Source organism: Lagenorhynchus albirostris, chromosome 7, assembly GCF_949774975.1.
Source record: "Lagenorhynchus albirostris chromosome 7, mLagAlb1.1, whole genome shotgun sequence".
In the NCBI taxonomy this organism is placed as follows: Eukaryota; Metazoa; Chordata; class Mammalia; order Artiodactyla; family Delphinidae; genus Lagenorhynchus; species Lagenorhynchus albirostris.
Genome location: NC_083101.1, coordinates 71,278,035 through 71,298,442, shown reverse-complemented (window position 1 = coordinate 71,298,442; position 20,408 = coordinate 71,278,035). Strand labels below are relative to the sequence as shown.

Genomic DNA, 20,408 nt, shown 5'->3' with positions numbered 1-20,408 from the left:
TTTCAAATTCTCTGTTTGGAGATCTAACTGCTAAAGCCTAAATCATCCTTGATCCAGAATCAATCAGCTTTTCGGCTTAATCCAGTTTCAGGCAAAAAGGTAGATAATGAATTTAAATGGGATTGATTTTTTCCTGTCAGATCATAATGTCCACTCTTCAGTGAGCCAATTAGGTGGTTTATATGAAGGTTTAGGTAAAAGCAAAGTTATTTTAATTATTTAGATTTCTTAACTGGCCATTATTAACTGGTCAGAATTAAAAAGATTTAGTTTAGTCAGCTAAAATCTCCTTTGACGTGGTCAGAAATCATCCAGTGCCATCACATTGTTCATTAAGATATTCCAAACAAAGCAGTTAAACATTATTCTCCTTCTAAATATTTGGTTTCATGGACCTACTGCCTCTGCTTTATAAGTAAGGAATCTTTTTTGTATGTTTCACTGAAGCTGTTCTATCATTTTTTTCTTACAAAAGACCACTATTTCCTAGATAAGATATGAAAAAGTATCCTCTACAATCCTCTATCACCTAGCCCTCACTCCAAAGGATACGTTAAATTCATCCAACTACTTGAAAAAGGACAATGATAATGAATTAAGCCTTCTAGTCAGACAGGCCTTGAAAAGTTCATCAATTTCTCAGTCTCTTTCTTCTATCTATTAAATGGGTATAAAAGCATGTACCACAAATGTGGCCATATGACTTTTAATGAGGCGATGCATATAACATACTAGGCAAATAGCATAGCATAGCATAGGGTTCAGCAAATGACAAATTCTATTAGCTCATGATAGGATAAAAAATAATACAGGAAGGTTTAGGGGTGATGAATTTGTATCATCATAATAAGTAACTCTTTGAAGTTTGGGTTGATAATAAGTTTTTTGAGAACAAGGACCATCGTTCATAACAAATTTGGGGTGCTTTAATACCATGTCTTGCACAAAGTAGGTATTTAATAAATGTTTGACAAGCGACTGAATGTTCACAAATATGGAAATGAAATTTATGTCCATCTTGCATTTTTCTTACCAATTTTTGTGTGGGTGTGGCATTTTTACCTTGAATCTATGGATTTCATAAAGGTTTCGTGTGGGTACAGATAGGAAGGTGCACATGTGAGAGAAGGGATTGATTGCTTACTTTGGAGCTCTGTTTTTATTTGTTGGTATGTAGTGGTGGACAGCACAAAATACTCTTCTCATATTTAGAAGTTAGTCATACCACAACCCAAACTTTGGGGTTTCTAAATTTATTTTCAATTGGCAAAAAGAATATTTTCATTTTTCAAAAGAACTTAAAATGCTCAACAGTTGCAAAACAACTCTTGGAACATTTTAATGAGTCAAACGTAAACATATGTAAATAAATTAAACCCACACAAATTAACTTTCCATACAAGTGCTTATAATTAAGAGAAAAGAGAAATTTTGGTTTTGCTTAGCTTTATTTAGCCAAGAGAACAAATTATGTCCAAGATTATCCTGAATCTATTATGTGGAAATGTAGAAATATCACTCATTTCCCTGGGCTTCCAATGGGAGTGAAGCTCCCAAGCTAAGGACAAATCCAACATGCAGAAGTTCCAATCCATGTTTTAGGTCTTCTTCCCCCAATTCAGTGCAGCAGCTAATGAGAGAATAGCCTAATCAAGAAGGCTAACCGTAAGAGGTAAAATCAGAAAGCTTATGTATAATCCCAACGCTCTCTCCTCCTAGTTGCTACTGTATATTCCTAACATTTGTAGGTATCCTAGCTCTAGGCAAATCCATCCTCAAGGCAGCCAACATCTGTCTGTTCTTTATTTCTATCTTAATACACACATCAATTTTTTAAAAATCTGAATCTCTAATACTATCATCCTACCTTCAGATTTCTTCTCAACATTCACTTTGCTTTGTCCATCCTCACTTTGTCACTTCCTAAGAAACTCCTTCCTAAACTAAATCTAAACTCAGATTACATAAAAAAAATTCCCCATAAATGGCAGCTCTTCACAGTAGTTAATGTTTTTCACACAATCGTTAACAAAATGACTAGGGAGAAACAAATCTAAGGTTCCTTCTTAATACAGAGTTCTGGGTCATTGCAACAGTTTCAAAGCACAAATGATGGCATCAACACCAAGAAGAGACAATCCTTCTATTTGCTAGACAATCCCTGTGGCTTCCTCTCTCTCTTAGGTAGCCTAGAGGCACTCTTGCTCTGCAGGGTTCTCATAATCCTGGTGTTAGTAGGCAAACTAACCTAGACAATTGTGTGAGTTCCCAAAGTTCAAAGCTCAACTTTCATTGACCAAAAAGTTCTTTTTATTACAGTGTGGCTCAGATGCTCTCTGCTCCCTCTCCCAGCTTCTCTAAAGAAGTGGAAATCAGGGTAGGTATAGGGTCCCTCTCCTGCAGCACCTTCCACTGGGTATCTAGCTACACTCCAGCCAAGCATACCTCTTTATGGGATGAGAGCTTAGGAGTCCTGATGACTCTTTGCTTATGGCTTCCTCAATAAACCATACTTAACACTTTTGTGGTGTCTGTCCCTATCTTCTGGTTTTACAAATACTTTTCCCATAAAGATCACCGAGAGTAACATCCCATCCAATGCAAAAGCTGTCTACAGCATCTTCAACAGATTTCTCATATCTTCAATGACTTTCTATTGTCTATTCATTCATTGTCATTCATTACAAACAAATTATTAAGTACCCACAAGTGCTTAGTAAGGCCCTGGACTAGTATACATCAATTAATAATATAAACATAGTCCCATAGCATTCAAAATCCTCTGTGGTCTGAGAACAATCTACGTTTTTCAGTTTCATCTCTCACTAGTGAAAACAGACTAACATATACAAGCATCTATTATAATCCAGGTACCATATATTAAAATTTCATAGTACTTAAAATCATCCCAATAATGTTACCGTTCTTGTGGGCTGATTCTCAGTATCTGCTTTGTTTTTTCCAACCCCAATTGCCAAAAAACAAAACAAAACAGAACCCTAATGTTTTAAAGGTCATTTTCCTTATGTGTTATCACTTACCTAATAAGTGGCAAAACAGAATTCAGACACAGGTTGGCCTTCCTCCAGTGCCATGAGCTTCCTACTATACCATGTAGTGATGTAGTGCCTATGCCTGACACAGTAGGTATTTGATAAATATTTTTGAATAAGTGGATGAATAAACAAATAAAATAAAAAAGACAACATCATTTTTCCCATTTTAAAACTGCTTTTGCTCTGAGACTTTTGGAAAATTCTACATTACTCTCTGTACAAAAGAAATTATAGTAAACATATGTTCTCCAACTATTTCTGAGACATACATTTAAAGATCATTTTTCTCTAGTTTTTCAGTGATCTCAGAAATTGTTCTCAAATTCTGAGAACAGAATTTCCCTGCATTCCCATCTTCTGCCTTTAATAAATGGATTGCCAACTACCACAAAACATTAGCTTTAAAGCAAATAAAAATGCTACTTGACTCATAGGTTGGCTGATCTGCAGAAGTGTGAAGGCAATGTGAGGCCACTGATGAATTTTATTTACTGACTTAAGGAAAAAAAAATCATCACTTAATTTATAAGGCCTGACCTAGATGAAACGCCCAAGAGCCAGGCTCTTACTTGAAAATGCACATCAGTGTCTTCAGATTCAATTAGGGTGATTTTCCAAGACATAACCACTGCTCCCAGCAAAGTGTCCAGCCACTGGAAACACAATCAATCATGCCAGACATCATAAGCTTAATGCAAGCCCCCTGAGTGCATCATAGAGAGACAAGGGGAAAACAATGAGGAAAAAAGAAAAAAAGGTAAAGCTTTGCTAAGTAAACACAATTCACACACAGAATTTCAAATTGCTCTTCTCCCACTCAGTGGAAGAAGATGTCTCACTGATGGTAAACAGTGGAGACCGATACCTGAGCAAATCTCCTCGAGAGATATCCTTTGACAAGGTAAGAGGCTAAACAAAGAAAAAAAATCCAAGACATACCTTCTCATATTGGCATATAAATAATATAGTCAATACCTTAACCTTTCCCCCTCACAGCTGTAAAGCTCCTTGAAGGGCATTATGTTACAAGTAAACAAATTAAGTGAATAATTTGTAGTTACAGGACTCTACGGGAACAGGGCTGGAACTCAACTGAAGTCTCTGGCTAAACGTTTAGAACTTTGATCTCTCTATCATGCAAGGTCCTAAGATATACAAAATACTGTAATAGCTTGGGATGAGTACAATGAGAGAAGTGTAAATTTCCTGCTGTCAATGAGCCTATACCTAAAATGATGGACCCTGAGATATGGAAGGCACTGACAGATAATATACCCCAGACCTTTGATATCTTGTTGATGAAGAAACTAAGGTCACATAAATTACAAGATTTATTTAAAGTTACACAGTTAGTCTCTGTCTAAAAGTCTGGTCTAAAATTCAGTTGTTCTAACCCTTCACTCATTTTTTTCCCCATTTGACAATGATAAGTCATATGCCTGGGCTAGAGTAGAGTGATCCTCGCTCAAGGCAGATCTGAGGTGTGGATCTATCTGCTGAATGTTGTTAAGGGGTACTGCTCAACCCATATACACTTTGATTTACAGGAAGGCTGAAGAGCCTCCTGGATAGAATCATGCAGTCATATCCTCATCTGGACTTTGATATCACAGTGATGTCTAACAGAAAGGATGTGCATCCAAAGAAGCTAAATTGCCAGAGGAGACTAAAGAATGCCTCCTCCTTCCAATCACAAATCAATATCCTATGTGAAGAAGGTATCAGGCACAATGAGCCAAGGTGAGTAAAAGGCTTAAAGATAGAGAACGAAGAAAGAAAAAAGAGAGTGAAGCACTTCAGGAGTGAGCAGTGGCTCAGATTCACTTTGCAGAATGTGTTTCATGCCCTAGGGATCCCCCAAATTACTTGAGAAAACATGGAACTCTGAAACGGGGACTAGATTCCTATTATCACACAAACAGTAGCCAATAAGATTCAAATAATATTGCTAACGTGACCTTGTTACAACCCCCAAACTAGTAATCCTTGGGTAGCTTCAGTTTACTTTTCAAAAAAATCTAAAATAAGACCAGGACATACTTAATAAAAGAGTAAGCAATGGCCCAAGAGACTTGGCGTCATGGAATTACAGAGTGGTTTCACTGTGAGCTGAGCTGATCAGGGCTACAAATAGCAGAAAGACCAGAAAGACCAGTTCATAGACTAAATGGTAAAATTAAAGAGCAAGGCCTAATAATGGAACTCCATAAGCTTCAGTATCTTTTTTGGATTCTTGGTCATATCAGTGAATTCTGACTTTTAACTCAGACTAGAAAAACATCCTAAATCTTCTAAGATTTCATATATAGGCCTTTTTCTTAAAGCATTATATCACATAATTTTTAAAGAAAATTTAAATATCAAGACATCTTCTGAGATGATTAGAGAATTCCTGGGGAATAAAAACTAGGTCTGGCAATTGCATGAGATATATGTATTAAATACTATTCGGTGAGTTATTTATTTCTAGTCTACCTCTACAACAAGATTTATAAGTTTAGAGATAACTCTACATACAGTGGTAGGAAATAATTTTATAGCTGAAGAAAATATTGGAGATAATCTAACTCATTTGTTTTCAATCTGGAGTGGGTACCAAAATCATACACAAAACTCTAGAAGTATCTATATGCCACCAAGTCCATGGTACTTGATTTATAAAAGCCCCAATGATGATTTTGACATGCTTCTCTGGTTGAGTAGCCTTTATTGAATCTGTCCTCCTCCCAACATACTACCCAGAGCAAATGAATAACCAGACATATAGCTTGAAATATCTTAAATGTATGCCAATTTTATTTTTGTACAGCTCTAATTATTTGAGGATTCTTATATATGCTAATTAATGTTCTATTTTCATGTATTTTCTAGCTATTTATCTTGGATTAAGAGCAATACAGAAAAGTCGATCCCCTCCACTTCAAGTCATTCCAACTTTTAAAATTTACACATGAGCAAACTATAATTTGCAAAAGTAATCAGACTAAAGTCAGAACTGTAATTAAGACTCAGGTCTTCAAACCTTAATCCACTGCTTCATCCACTATGTAGGCTGAATTCTAAATTTTCTCTCACCACTAAAATGCTATTCCTTAATGCTGTAGTTCTCAACCCTGTCAGACTCAATGCCCCTTTATATAAGAAATTTTTACTCTCCTAAAATGAAATTCATGGATAACACAGTCTATCTACACACATAACTTTTAAAAAAGCAATGTAATTATGATATAAATTAATATATTTTAAAATATTATGTATTTCAATATAAATGTTTGGGCATAACTATACTATATTAGTAGAATCACTGGGAAGCTACAGATGCACAGTGACTCAGTATATTGTAATATCATGAGCAGCACTGCGAAGAGTGACATACTTTTTTAAAATGATTACTAACTCCAGGCAAAGAACAAAATAAAATACAACTTTCCCAAATTTTCACAATAGTAGAATTCCTGAAAATCACTTATCTTTAAACTATGCAAAATTATTTTGCATTTATATATAAAATGGGTTTGTTTCTCAGATCAAAAATTATAAACAGGTGTTTCGTGTACATTACTATCATGTGGAACATTCTGAAGTTGTGAGGGAAGAAATACAATTTATCATCTAGGTTTCTTGAGCACTAAAGGTATCTGGCATCCCAAGAGCCACCCACTAAATGCCAGCAGTGCCACCTCTAATAATTAGAACAATGAATGTTGTCCCAACAAATTTTCAAGGGAAAGGAACTACCCTCATAGAAAACCACAGTATAAGTGATTATTATAAGAAGTACAAAAGATCTCCCAATACTGATTCTACATAAACTTATATCAATACTCAAAGAGAATTTAAATATCAGCAAATATCTATTTTTTCATGTAAAGGAAAATTTAATGGACATTTGCAGGCAAAAGACACAAAGCAGGTTGGTGAAACTCAAGCCTCCTGACTTAAGCCTCAATCCTCATCCTCAATAGTAATTTGTTGAAATAAGATTGGTGGTATGTGCCAAGTATTTGGGGGTTTTTGTTAAAGAAGATTTAGACTATTGAAGTTTGACATATTTCCCATTTTTATTAGTGAATTATTGTTTTATATAAAACTTGTTAATAAAGTTGGAATTTCACATTACTAATATCACTGTATATCCTGATTTGCCTTCCACACTAGCAAAAAGATTACTAGTAATGCCAACTTTACCCCTCCAAATGTCCCCATTTTCATAATAAATTAGTTTGATTACCTCACTCCCAAATATTATGTTTGCTCTAAAACTTGTTGAATAGCTTTACTAACCAACTAAAACTTCTGATAACAAATCATTTTGATGAGTGTGAACTGTCTCCCATTCAATTTGCTTTGTAACATCAATATCCTTCCTTAAAATCTAGTCATGTTCTGCAAACTATGAGTTACAAAAAAACAAAGTGATTGATGACCCTGATGTTAGAGAATGCCTTCATTTGAGCTAACTGATCTGCAGACTTTACATTAGAAAACATTAGGACAACTGGCCAGGATTACTCATTCTGCCTCTGGTCCAGAGGCTCAATATTTCTTCAGGGCTACTGAAAAGAAGGGTCTATTGGCCATATTCTAACTGCAAAAATGTATTTATGATTAGATGCAGAGGGTTCTGGTAAAGGAACTCTGTGCATGAAATGTAAGCAGATGAACACCTATGAAAAGTAGGAAAGGAGAACTGGGAGGATCATCCTTCATGGTGCATTATGTGTGATCATTTTATCGTGGAGGTCAGGAGAAATTGTCCTCTGTGAAATTAAATTATGATTTGTTGTATTACTGTTTCCGAGTTCAGCTTTCAAAATGCATCAGTTTTCTGGGTCCCATGTTTACTAAATTTGAGGAGGCAAAAACTGTTCCCAATCCACCATACCTCCTTCTCTTTATTTGATACAAATAACTTTAGCAGCCTATATACACATGGTGTGTGTATTAGTATTCACTTGCTGTTACATCAAATCACCACATATTTATCAGTTTAAGCAATATAAATATGTTATCTTACAGTTCTATAGGTCAGAAGACCTATACAGATTTCACTGGACTAAAATCAGTGTCAGTAGGGCTATACTTATTTCTGGAGCCTCTCGCAGATAATCCATTTTCCTGCTTTTTCCAAATTCGATGTGAAACACATTCCTTGGTTCATGGCCCTCCTCCTCTCTTCAAAGCAAGCCTGCAGTGGATTAAATCCTTTCCATATTGTATTGATATCTCTCAGACCATTCTTCTGTAGTCACATCTCCCTCTGACCAGTTAGGAAAGATTCTCTGCTTTCAAGGTTTCATGTGATCAGATTGGGCCCACCCAGATAATGCAAGATAATTTTCCCATCTCAAGGTCCGAAACCTTAGTTACAGCTGCACAATGGCTTTTGAAACAGAGGTTAACATACTCACAGGTTCTGGGGATTAGAATGTGGACATCTTTATGGGGCCATTGTTCTGGCTATCACAGAATTAAACCAAGTCAAATAGTCTAGATAGAAGTCCTGCCTTCAATGGTATGGGAAAAATTGCATCTCCTGTTCATTTTATAAAATAATATTAAATGTTGCCATAACTTCATTGGGCTAATCCCCAGAACTGCTGCACCCGAGCTATCGGCTAGTAGGTATATTTTCCTGGGTGCAGAATTACTTAATCAATAAGAATATTAAACTGGGATATGAAATGAAAACTGAAATATATGCCCTTCTCAAAAAAAATGTTTTAAAAAAATTCCCTCAAACATTTGATAACATGTTTTACAGAATTATAGAATATTAGAGATGGGTATTTAACCACAGAAATTATATAACACAAACTCATTTTAAACATGTAAAAAGAAAGACCAAGGGAGATGATATAACTTACTCGACAAAAGTTACAAAATGGAGTAATTCATAACAGAGTAGGAATTAGAACCAAGGTAACCTAAGTCTTAGAAAGGGTTCCTAAATTCCTACATACTTTTTTTCGATTGGGCAAATCAATTTATCAGTACTAAACTAATTATATAAGGTAATGTTTCAAATCTGAATATTTCCTTTAGATCCCTAAATTAAGTCATTAACCTGGGACAGAGAAGTGCTGTGTGTGTGTGTGTGTGTGTGTGTGTGTGTGTGTGTGTGTGTCTGTATGTATGTATGTGTGTGTCTTCAGTGTTCAGTATTATTTTTGCATTAAATAAAATCCAAGTCAGAGCCACAATGAAATACACCCATCTGTCTCCTATTGATTTGTGACTCATCCTAGATCATATTAGGATTTTATTGCTCAATAAACAACACTAAAATTGAAGTTTATTGGAACTGTGATGGTTGGACATTTCCAATCTGTGTGTGGAAGACCCAAGCCAATACCAAACTAATATGTTAGATGAAACAATTAAAAAGAAATTAATTCTGGTAAATGATCATTGATTCTGATGGGAGCCAAGAGTTTAGACATACAGATAAATTTATCTCCTTTCTGTCTTATTAGTAATCCATTCTAACTTTCTATCTCATGGTAATTCAAGTTTATATCTTACTTTTCACTAATATATGACTAAAATGCATATATTTAAGTCAAACATGATCAGATTCCATAAATAACTGAAACAAACACATAGAGAACTCTCTAAAGATTAATTCCATCCCAACTGCTAGATGATTTTACATTGAAATCTTAAAGTGTCATTATGTCATTCGTCCAAAAGTCAATGTGTGATAGTTAATATGACCCTACAAGCTATTTTATTTCTAAAAACAAGAGATAGTTTGCCAGGAACAAAAAAATGGGGTGGGGGTGGGAAGCATAAGATAAAATACATTAAGAGTGGTTCCAATAAGAGGACTGAAAAAGCAAGAAGCAGGTCTGAGAAAAAAAAACCATCTGGAAAAAGAAAGAAGACTATTTAAATCTGTGTGGATTTAGTTAAATCAGTACAGTAGAGATGAATAAAAATTAAACAAGATGCACAGAAAAAGAAAATCCAGATTTAAAAGTCTAAAAGAAAAAATAGGAATAAGATCCTAAAAACAACTATAAAGTTCCAAGAACAGAAACACCATGATTACTCAAAACAGAATTCATTTTGTTTGCAATTAATAATTGTTAGATTGCATTCTAATTCTGGTAATATTGTAAAGAAAAAAAACCCTTTATTGTGCTTAGTCTCAGCCCTCCAGCATGATTATAAATACTCTCTTGTGCCCAAGAATAAGAAATAATGGCCAAGACTAATGAAGCTATAGATTTCTTTTTGCACATTATTCCTTTTTAAAAATATGTATCAACTCTATTGGGACTCTTTTTTTAAATTTAATTTTATTTATTTACTTTTATACAGAAGGTTCTTATTAGTTACCTATTTTATACATATTGGTGTATATGTGTCAATCCCAATCTCCCAATTCATCCCACCACCACCACCGCCCAACCCCGCTTTCCCCCCTTGGTGTCCATACGTTTGTTCTCTACATCTGTGTCTCTATTTCTTCCTTGCAGACTGGTTCATCTGTACCATTTTTCTAGATTCCACATATATGCATTAATATATGGTATTTTTCTCTTCCTGACTTACTTCACTCTGTATGACAGTCTCTAGGTCCATCCAGGTCTCTACAAATGACCCCATTTCATTGCTTTTTAATGGCTAAGTAATATTGCCTTGTATATATGTACCACATCTTCTTTATCCATTTGTCTGTCCATGGGCATTTAGGTTGCTTCCATGATCTGGCTATTGTAAATAGTGCTGCAATGAACACTGGGGTGCATGTGTCCTTTTGAATTATAGTTTTCTCAGGGTATATGCCCAGTAGTGGGATTGCTGGGTCGTATGGTAGTTCTATTTTTAGTTTTTTAAGGAACCTCCATGCTGTTTTCCACAGTGGCTGTATCAATTTACATTCCCACCAACAGCGCAAGAGGGTTCCCTTTTCTCCACAACATTTCCAGCACTTGTTGTTTGTAGATTTTCTGATAATGCCCATTCTAACTCGTGTGAGGTGATACCTCATTGTAGTTTTGATTTGCATTTCTCTAAAAATTAGTGATGTTGAGCAGCTTTTCATGTGCCTCTTGGCCAGCTGTATGTCTTCTTTGGAGAAATGTCTATTTAGGTCTTCTGTCCATTTTTTGATGGGGTTCTTTGCTTTTTTAATATTGAGCGGCATGAGCTATTTATATATTTTGCAGATTAATCCTTTCTCCATTGATTCGTTTGCAAATCTTTTCTCCCATTCTGAGGGTTGTCTTTTCATCTTGTTTATAGTTTGCTGTGCAAAAGCTTTTAAGTTTCATTAGGTTCCACTTGTTTATTTTTTTGTTTTTATTTCCATTTCTCTAGGAGGTGGGTCAAAAAAGATCTTGCTGTGATTTATGTCAAAGAGTGTTCTTCTTATGTTTTCCTCTAAGAGTTTTATAGTGTCCATTTTTATATTTAGGTCTTTAATCCATTTTGAGTTTATTTTTGTGTATGGTGTTAGGGAGTGTTCTAATTTCATTCTTTTACATGTAGCTGTCCAGTTTTCCCAGCACCACTTATTGAAGAGGCTGTCTTTTCTCCATTGTATATCCTTGCCTCCTTTGTCATAGATTAGTTGACCATAGTGCGTGGGTTTATCTCTGGGCTTTCTATCTTGTTCCACTGATCTATATTTCTGTTTTTGTGCCAATACCATATTGTCTTGATTACTGTAGCTTTGTAGTATAGTCTGAAGTCAGGGAGTCTGATTCCTCCAGCTCTGTTTTTTTCCCCTCAAGATTGCTTTGGCTACTCAGGGTCTTCTGTGTCTCCATACATATTTTAAGATTTTTTGTTCTAGTTCTGTAAAAAATGCCATTAGTAATTTGATAGGGATTGCACTGAATCTGTAGATTGCTTTGGGCACTACAGTCATTTTCACAATACTGATTCTTCCAATCCAGGAGCATGGTATATCTCTCCATCTCTTTGTGTCATCTTTGATTTCTTTCATCAATGTCTTATAGTTTTCTGAGTATAGGTTTTTACCTCCTTAGGTAGGTTTATTCCTAGGTATTTTATTCTTTTTGTTGGAATGGTGAATGAGATTGTTTCCTTAATTTCTCTTTCTGATCTTTTGTTGTTAGTGTATCAGTATGCAAGAGATTTCTGTACATTAATTTTTTATCCTGCTCCTTTACCATATTCATTGATTAGCTCTAGTAGTTTTCTGGTGGTATCTTTAGGGTTATCTATGCCTAGTATCATGTCATCTGCAAACAGTGACAGTTCTACTTCTTCTTTTCCAATTTGAATTCCTTTTATTTCTTTTTCTTCTCTGATTGCCAAGGCTAGGACTTCCAAAACCATGTTGAATAACAGTGGCAAAGTGGACATCCTTGTCTTGTTCCTGTCTTAGAGGAAATGCTTTCAGTTTCTCACCTTTGAGAATGATGTTTGCTGTGGGTCTGTCATATACAGCCTTTATTATGTTGAAGTTGTTTCCCTCTATGCCCACTTTCTGGAGAGTTTTTATCATAAATGGGTGTTGAATTTTGTCAGAAGCTTTTTCTGTATCTATTGAGATGATCATATGGTTTTTATTCTTTGTTAATATGGTGTATCACATTGATTGATTTGCATATATTGAAGAAGCCTTGCATTACTGGGATAAACTCCACTTGATCATGGTGTATGATCCTTTTAATGTGTTGTTGAATTCTGTTTGCTAATATTTTGTTTAGGATTTTTGCATCTATATTCATCAGTGATATTGGTCTGTAATTTTTTTTCTAGTATCTTTGTCTGGTTTTCATATCAGGGTGATGGTGGCCTCATAGAAGGAGTTTGGGAGTGTTCCTTCCTCTGCAAGTTTTTGGAAGAGTTTGAGAAGGATGGGTGTTAGGTCTTCTCTAAATGTTTGATAGAATTCACCTGTGAAGCCATCTGGTCCTGGACTTTTGTTTGTTGAAAGATTTTTAATCACAGTTTCAATTTCATTACTTGTGATTGGTCTGTTCATATTTTCTATTTCTTCCTGGTTCAGTCTTGGAAGGTTATACCTGTCTAAAAATGTGTCCATTTCTTCCAGGTTGTCCATTTTATTGACAAAGAGTTGCTTTTAGTAGCCTCCTATGATGTTTTGTATTTCTGCGGTGTCCACTGTAACTTCTCCTTCTTCATTTCTAATTTCACTGATTTGAGTTCTCTCCCTCTTTTTCTTGATGAGTCTGGAATCAATTTTACCTTCTCAAAGAATCAGCCTTTAGTTTTATTGATCTTTGCTACTATTTTCTTTGTTTCTATTTCACTTATTTATGCTCTGATCTTTATGACTTCTTTCCTTTTACTAACATTGGGTTTTGTTTGTTCTTCTTTCTCTAGTTCCTTTAGGTGTAAGGTTAGATTGTTTATTTGAGATTTTTCTTGTTTCTTGAGGTACGATTGTATTGCTATAAACTTCCCTCTTAGAACTGCTTTTGCTGTATCCCATAGGTTTTGGATCGTCGTGTTTTCATTGCCATTTGTCTCTAGGTATTTTCTGATTTCCTCTTTGATTTCCTCAGTGATCTCTTGTTTATTTAGTAACGTATCATTTAGCAGCGATATGTTTGTGATTTTTACATTTTTTTCCCTATAGTTTATTTCTAATCTCATAGTGTTGTGGTCAGAAAAAGATGCTGGATATGATTTCAATTTTCTTAAATTTACCAAGGCTTGATTTGTGACCCAAGATGTATGCCCTTAACAAGAAAATGTAATCTGATCTTTTTGGGTGGCATGTCCTATAAATATGAATTGAATCTATCTGTTCTACTGTGTCATTTAAAGCTTGTGTTTCCTTATTACTTTTCTGTCTGGATGATCTGTCATTTGGTGTAAGTGAGGTGTTAAATTCCCCAACTATTATTATGTTACTGTTGATTTCCTCTTTTATAGCTGTTAGCATTTACCTTATGTATTGAGGTGCTCCTATGTTGGGTGCATCGATATTTACAATTGTTATATCTTCTTCTTGGTTTGATCCCTTGATCATTATGTAGTGTCCATCCTTGTCTCTTGTAACATTGTTTAAAGTCTATTTTATCTGATATGAGTATTGCTACTCCAGCTTTCTTTTGATTTTCATTTGCATGAAATATCTTTTTCCATCCTCTCACTTTCAGTCTGTATGTGTCCCTAGGTCTGAAGTCAGTTTATAGACAGCATATACATGGCTGTTTTTTTGTATCCATTCAGTGACCCTGTTATCTTTTGGTTGGAGCATTTAATCCATTCACATTTAAGGTAATTATTGATATGTATGTTCCTATTACCATTTTGCTAATTGTTTTTGGTTTGTTTTTGTAGGTCCTTTCCTTGTCTTGTGTTTCCCACTCAGAGAAGTTCCTTTAGCATTTGTTGTAGAGCTGGTTTGGTGGTGCTGAATTCTCTTAGCTTCTGCTTGTCTGTAAAGCTTTTGATTTCTCTGTCAAATCTGAATGAGATCCTTGCTGGGTAGAGTAACCTTGGTTGTAGGTTCTTCCCTTTCATCACTTTAAATATATCATGCCACTCCCTTCTGGCTTGTAGAGTTTCTGCTGAGAAATCCACTGTTAACCTTATGGGAGTTCCCTTGTATGTTATCTGTTGTTTTTCCCTTGTCACTTTTAATAATTTTTCTTTGTCTTTAATTTTTGTCAATTTGATTACTATGTGTTTCAGCATGTTTCTCCTTGGGTTTATACTGCCTGGAACTCTCTACGCTTCCTGGACTTGGGTGGCTACTTCCTTTCCCATGTTAGGGAAGTTTTTGACCATAATCTCTTCAAATATTTTCTTGGTCCTTTCTCTCTTCTCCTTCTGGGACCCCTATAATGTTAATGTTGGTGTGTCTAATGTTGTCCCTGAGGTCTCTTAGGCTGTCTTCATTTCTTTTCATTCTTTTTTTTTTTCAATCCACAAGCATTTATTTACAATTCTGAAAACTTCCACATAATTAAAAATGGGACAGGGCTTCCCTGGTGGTGCAGTGGTTGAGAGTCCGCCTGCCGATGCAGGGGACACGGTTCGTGCCCCGGTCCGGGAAGATCCCACATGCCACAGAGCGGCTAGGCCCGTGAGCCATGGCCACTTTGCCTGCGCGTCTGGAGCCTGTGCTCCACAATGGGAGAGGCCACAACAGTGAGAGGCCCGCATATCGCAAAAAAAAAAAAAAAGCGACAATAGTAGTAAATTACTATTTGGATAAAGAAAAGATACAAGTTAGCACAACATAGTTTACAAACTTACAATTAGGCACATTCAATTTGGTGCTAAATCATAAAATATTCTTTTGCAATTATGAAAAATATCCAATAGGCAGATAATGGCCAAAAAGTACAAATGATACAAATATCTATAGACATGACAATGTACAAATTGTGACATAAATCTATCAGAAACTAGAAAATCTATGTTGGTCTTATAATTCCAGCTTGCTAAAAGATACAGGCTTTGGGTGGGAACAGAAAAAATGCCAGACCTGGCCATAACAGGGTTTCCAGAAAGTATGGGCACTAGCAAAGAGTAGGCCTCTGGATGGGAGTGGGTCCAACATGAGATAAAACAATGCCTTAATGGGTATGTAGTACGCTGGGATGGAAAATATAGGAACAAGGGATATTTGGAGAATCATACAGCTAAGTATTTGACACTAACAAAATCTACCAGTATTTGATAGGGCCTCAGGTACCATGCAAGGGTTTGAGGGATTCCAGTATTTAATTAAATCAAAATGTGACAATGGGAAGAATTAAGGACAGCCTCAGGGGTAGATGAACTGGGTATGTTACACCAAGACATGTCTCAGTTGACCTGTTGGGTTCAAAACGCAGGAAGTGGATATATGGGACAAGACAATACCCTAACTATAAGAATAAAGGTTTAGGGGCTTCCCTGGTGGTGCAGTGGTTGAGAGTCCTCCTGCCGATGCAGGGGACACGGGTTCATGCCCCGGTCCGGGAAGATCCCACATGCCATGGAGCGGCTCGGCCCGTGAGCCATGGCCGCTGAGCCTGCGCATCCAGAGCCTGTGCTCCGCTACGGGAGAGGCCACAACAGTGAGAGGCCCGCGTACCACAAAAAAAAAGAATAAAGGTTTAGGTCAGGATAGGGCTTGATGTTCCTAAGTGTTGAAATAGAGCTCTTTAGTTTCTTCCTCCTACATGTAAGATTCTTTCATAGGTTAAGATGATGCTGAGCCTGCAACCTAAAGTTAAATGGCTGGAACTAGGGAGAGAAAATAAGTTGCATAGGCTCGGAAGCAGGAAAACCCTAACTTAAGGGTTTGCCTAAATAGAATTGAATGTTGGAACTGAGTATTTTAATATATAAACATTTTACTGATACCAAAATTTGTCTTACCACACTTCCCCCAATCTCACACCACCCACCCTAACCTGCAGCAGCTATGGGTCCCTTGATTTCCATGGAAATATAGAGAAAAGAGACACTGATCTGGCTTGCAGGTATTTGGTAAGTTGTTAGCCTCACATCACATACTAGTATCATGTAAGTAGGCCATCTGAAATATGAAGCTTAGGGGAAAAACCTTGAAGAAAACTTAAAAGCTTAAGCCACATCTCTATACTACAACACCTTTCACAATCTCTTCTCAGATAAGCATCATCCCCATCAGTGAAAAAACTCGTATCTCATAATAGGAAAAACAGGCCTAAAAATTAAATGTGTGTCTTTGGAGGTCCCATCTATGGAATATCTTCCTGGTACTAGAAAAGTCCTCAGAAAGATCAATCTTTGCACCCCCGAAAGCTTACCACCAAGGAAAATGACTAGATCCATAGATTTCCTCCCTCAAACCAGCTTACCTCACATATAAATCATTAGCAACTCAGCCCTTACTCACATTATCACAGTCACAAGAGTGGTTAGGGAGCAAAGCACTAACCAGGGGAACTAAAACAGAGGCAATCCAGGCCAAGTTGGGCTGATGGCAGATATCTGCTCCTTACTCTTGGGTGCATAATGCTACTCACCACAATGCCTTTTTCACAGACCCTTTTTAAAGTTTCTCCACAAAATCCAACAGGTCAAGTTAGTTCATGATGCTTCAAGATAAACAATCGTCAACAGAAAAACATGCAATATGTCTTACAATGTTGGAGTCCTTAAAAATATGACAAGGAAATAACCATGTAGATAAAACCAGAGCAAAAATCTGTATTCTACAAACATACCAGTGAATGCTATTAATAAGGTAATATGACATAAAACAAAATGAAAAATATATGTAAGACTGTTCTCTTTAGTGTACAGAATTCATGGCAGTTGCTGCACTATCTAGCTACTTAAATATATCTATAACTATCTGTTCTGGTAATACAAAATGAGGCCAAAGTGTGTCAACTTGTTTCCCACAATAACCAAAAAATCTACATGAATCTCTTTTCTCCTGTGCCCTTTCACCTTATCTGCTCCCAATTCTCCATGAATGTCCTCTTCTTTCTCTAATTATTCTCTTCTTCATTTTGCTTGGTCTTGCACACAAGCATGCAAGACAGAGAATCCTAGAGGTCCAAGATTCTAGAGTGGCTGCTTGCAAGGGCGAGGAGATTACAGTAACTGCCACACTGTATATACTTCTGTGCAAAGAAAAAGGGACAGTATTCAGAATGTCTCTCACATATAAAAGAGCTGGATGGCAGGATACCTGTGTGGCCCAAGGAACTAGAGGTAGCAAAGTATGGGCAAAAGAATTGCAACCAAAGGCTGGAAGAGGAAAGGTTTGCAACCAACTCTGTCTCCTAGCTCTCTGGTATTTGCTTCCAATGGGCAGAGTCTATTTTGTGAAGCATCAAGCACTGAAAAGAAGACTCCTGCTGCTGGAAGTTGACAGAAAGTAACATCCATGAGGGTAAGAATGCAAGATCAAGGCTTGTCCTGCAGATGAGGTAGCCAGTCCTGTTTAAACCGTGGGTACAGTGGACACCAATAAGTCTGTCATTATCTTTATTTTCTTTCAAAAACCCATTAACAGCACATTGGAATTTAAAAATAGTGTCATCACCTGGCATCTGATGCCCAATTGTACAAATTCTTAAATAAGGAATAGTTTCTGGTAAGTCCTCTGGCTTATAATTGGGGCAAGTATATGTTAAGTCAATAATCAGCCCAAGTTCTTCATTCTGTTCTTGGATTTTGTTTAAAAAGATACAAGGGGGAAAACATTCTTCTGGAGCAAGATTCTTTCCAAAACTCTTTTTTAAAGGAACTTTGAAAGCAATGAAACGAGTCCCAGGCATCCGCTGTCCAACTGGGAGATAGTCTTTCCACCTTTCCAGGATGTGCTTTCCACCCTTCCTCTTAGCCGACGAACATCCAGAAAATCCGTGACCCTGACCACAGCGCTCGCGGGCATGATGCCACTGGCTCATGTGACCCCCAAGATGCCGCCCACCCAATGCCAAGAGTGCCAAAGTCACCAACCCAGCGCCCCTGGTGCCAGAACAAGGCCCCGAACCACAGGCGCCTAGGCACAAGCCCACGCAGCTCGCGGACCTCCTTCTACTGCCTCTTTTCATTCTTTATTCTGTTCCACAGCCGTGAATTCCACCATTCTGTCTTCCAGGTCACTTATCCATTCTTCTGACTCAGTTATTCTGCTATTGGTTCCTTCTAGTGTAGTTTTCATTTCAGTTATTGTATTATTCATCTCTGTTTGCTTGTTCTTTAATTCTTCTAGGTGTTTGTTCTTTAATTCTTCTAGGTCTTTGTTAAACATTTCTTTCATCTTCTCAATCTTTGCCTCCATTCTTTTTCCAAGGTCCTGGATCATCTTCACTATCATTATTCTGAATTCTTTTTCTCGAAGGTTGCCTACCTCCACTTTATTTAGTTGTTTTTCTGGAGTTTTATCTTGTTCCTTCATCTGGTACATAGTCCTCTGCCTTTTCATTTTGTTATCTTTCTGTGAATGTGGTTTTCGTTCCACAGGCTGCAGGACTGTAGTTCTTCTTGCTTCTGCTGTCTGTCCTCTGGTGGATGAGGCTATCTAAGAGGCTTGTGCCAGCTTCCTGATGGAAGGGACTGGTGGTGGGTAGAGCTGGGTGTTGCTTTTGTGGGCAGAGCTCAGTAAAACTTTAATCCACTTGTCAACTGATGGATGGACCTGAGTTCCCTCCCTGTTGGTTGTCTGGCCTGAGGCAACCCAGCACTGGAGACTATGGGCTCTTTGGTGGGGCTAATGGCAGACTCCAAGAGGGCTCACGCCAAGGAGTACTTCCCAGAACTTCTGCTCAGTGTCCTTGTCCCCATGGTGAGCAACAGCCACCCCCCACCTCTGCAGGAGACCCTCCAACACTAGCAGGTAGGTCTGGTTCAGTCTCCTATGGGGTCACTGCTCCTTCCCCCTTGGTGCTGATGTGCACACTACTTTGTGTGTGCCCTCTCAAGAGTGCAGTCTCTGTTTCCTCCAGTCCTGTTGAAGTCCTGCAATCAAATCCCGCTAGCCTTCAAAGTCTGATTCTCTAGGAATTCCTCCTCCCGTTGCCGGACCCCCAGGTTGGGAAGCCTGACATGGGTCTCAGAACCTTCACTCCAGAGGGTGGACTTCCGTGGTATAACTGTTCTCCAGTTTGTGAGTCACCCACCCAGCGGTTACAGGATTTGATTTTATTGTGATTGCACCCCTCCTACCATCTCATTGCGGCTTCTCCTTTGTCTTTGGATGTGCAGTATCTTTTCTGGTGAGTTCCAGCGTCTTCCTGTTGGTGACAGTTCAGCAGTTAGTTGTGATTCTCGTGCTCTTACAAGAGGATGTGAGTGCATGTCCTTCTACTCCACCATCTTGAAATAATCCCAACTCTGCTGGTACTTAATGAACCAAATATCTTTAAGACTTTTGCTAATTTGAATTAAAGTAATGTACTATGCCTTACTGTACCTTCTGCTACAACTAATAAATAAACATCCATTGGTATTGTAAATCATTTAGTCAGCAGCCTAATTTCTGCATTCATTTCTAATTTTAAATCTACTTTTACTATTTCTCAACACATTATTAATAGAGTAAGTCTGTCTTCAAAATTCCATTTGATATGTCCTTTCTATAATCAACCTTTTCATAGACCTCACTGGACAGTAAAGACGGAATCACTTTAATAAAAACATATTCTGATTTCACAAGTTCTCGCCTCTACTTGCCCACACAAAACCTCCATTTTTCCTTATAGTACTCCCTCTTACTACTGATAATGTAAATTCAAACTAGTGTACAAGCTATAGCTACCACATAGTGTCCTTCAAGTTCTTCAATGTTCTTTTACCCCTTTATCAGTCCTTTCAACCTTAGTTCCTTGAAGATGCTAAATTTAACCTATTTATAGAAAAGGTAATATCTTCTGATAATGGTTTTTATTTCTGTAATTG

General features: G+C 37.1%; 1 protein-coding gene across 1 annotated transcript; it reads right to left on the bottom strand.

Annotated features, from left to right (window-relative positions):
* Positions 1–17,785: 17,785 nt before the first annotated feature.
* On the bottom strand, positions 17,786–18,430 carry LOC132522647 (RNA/RNP complex-1-interacting phosphatase-like). Its single transcript, XM_060153211.1, has one exon. It carries the CDS (start codon positions 18,413–18,415, stop codon positions 17,786–17,788), a length of 630 nt encoding a protein of 209 aa, XP_060009194.1. The 5' UTR covers positions 18,416–18,430.
* Between the last annotated feature and the right edge of the window lie 1,978 nt (positions 18,431–20,408).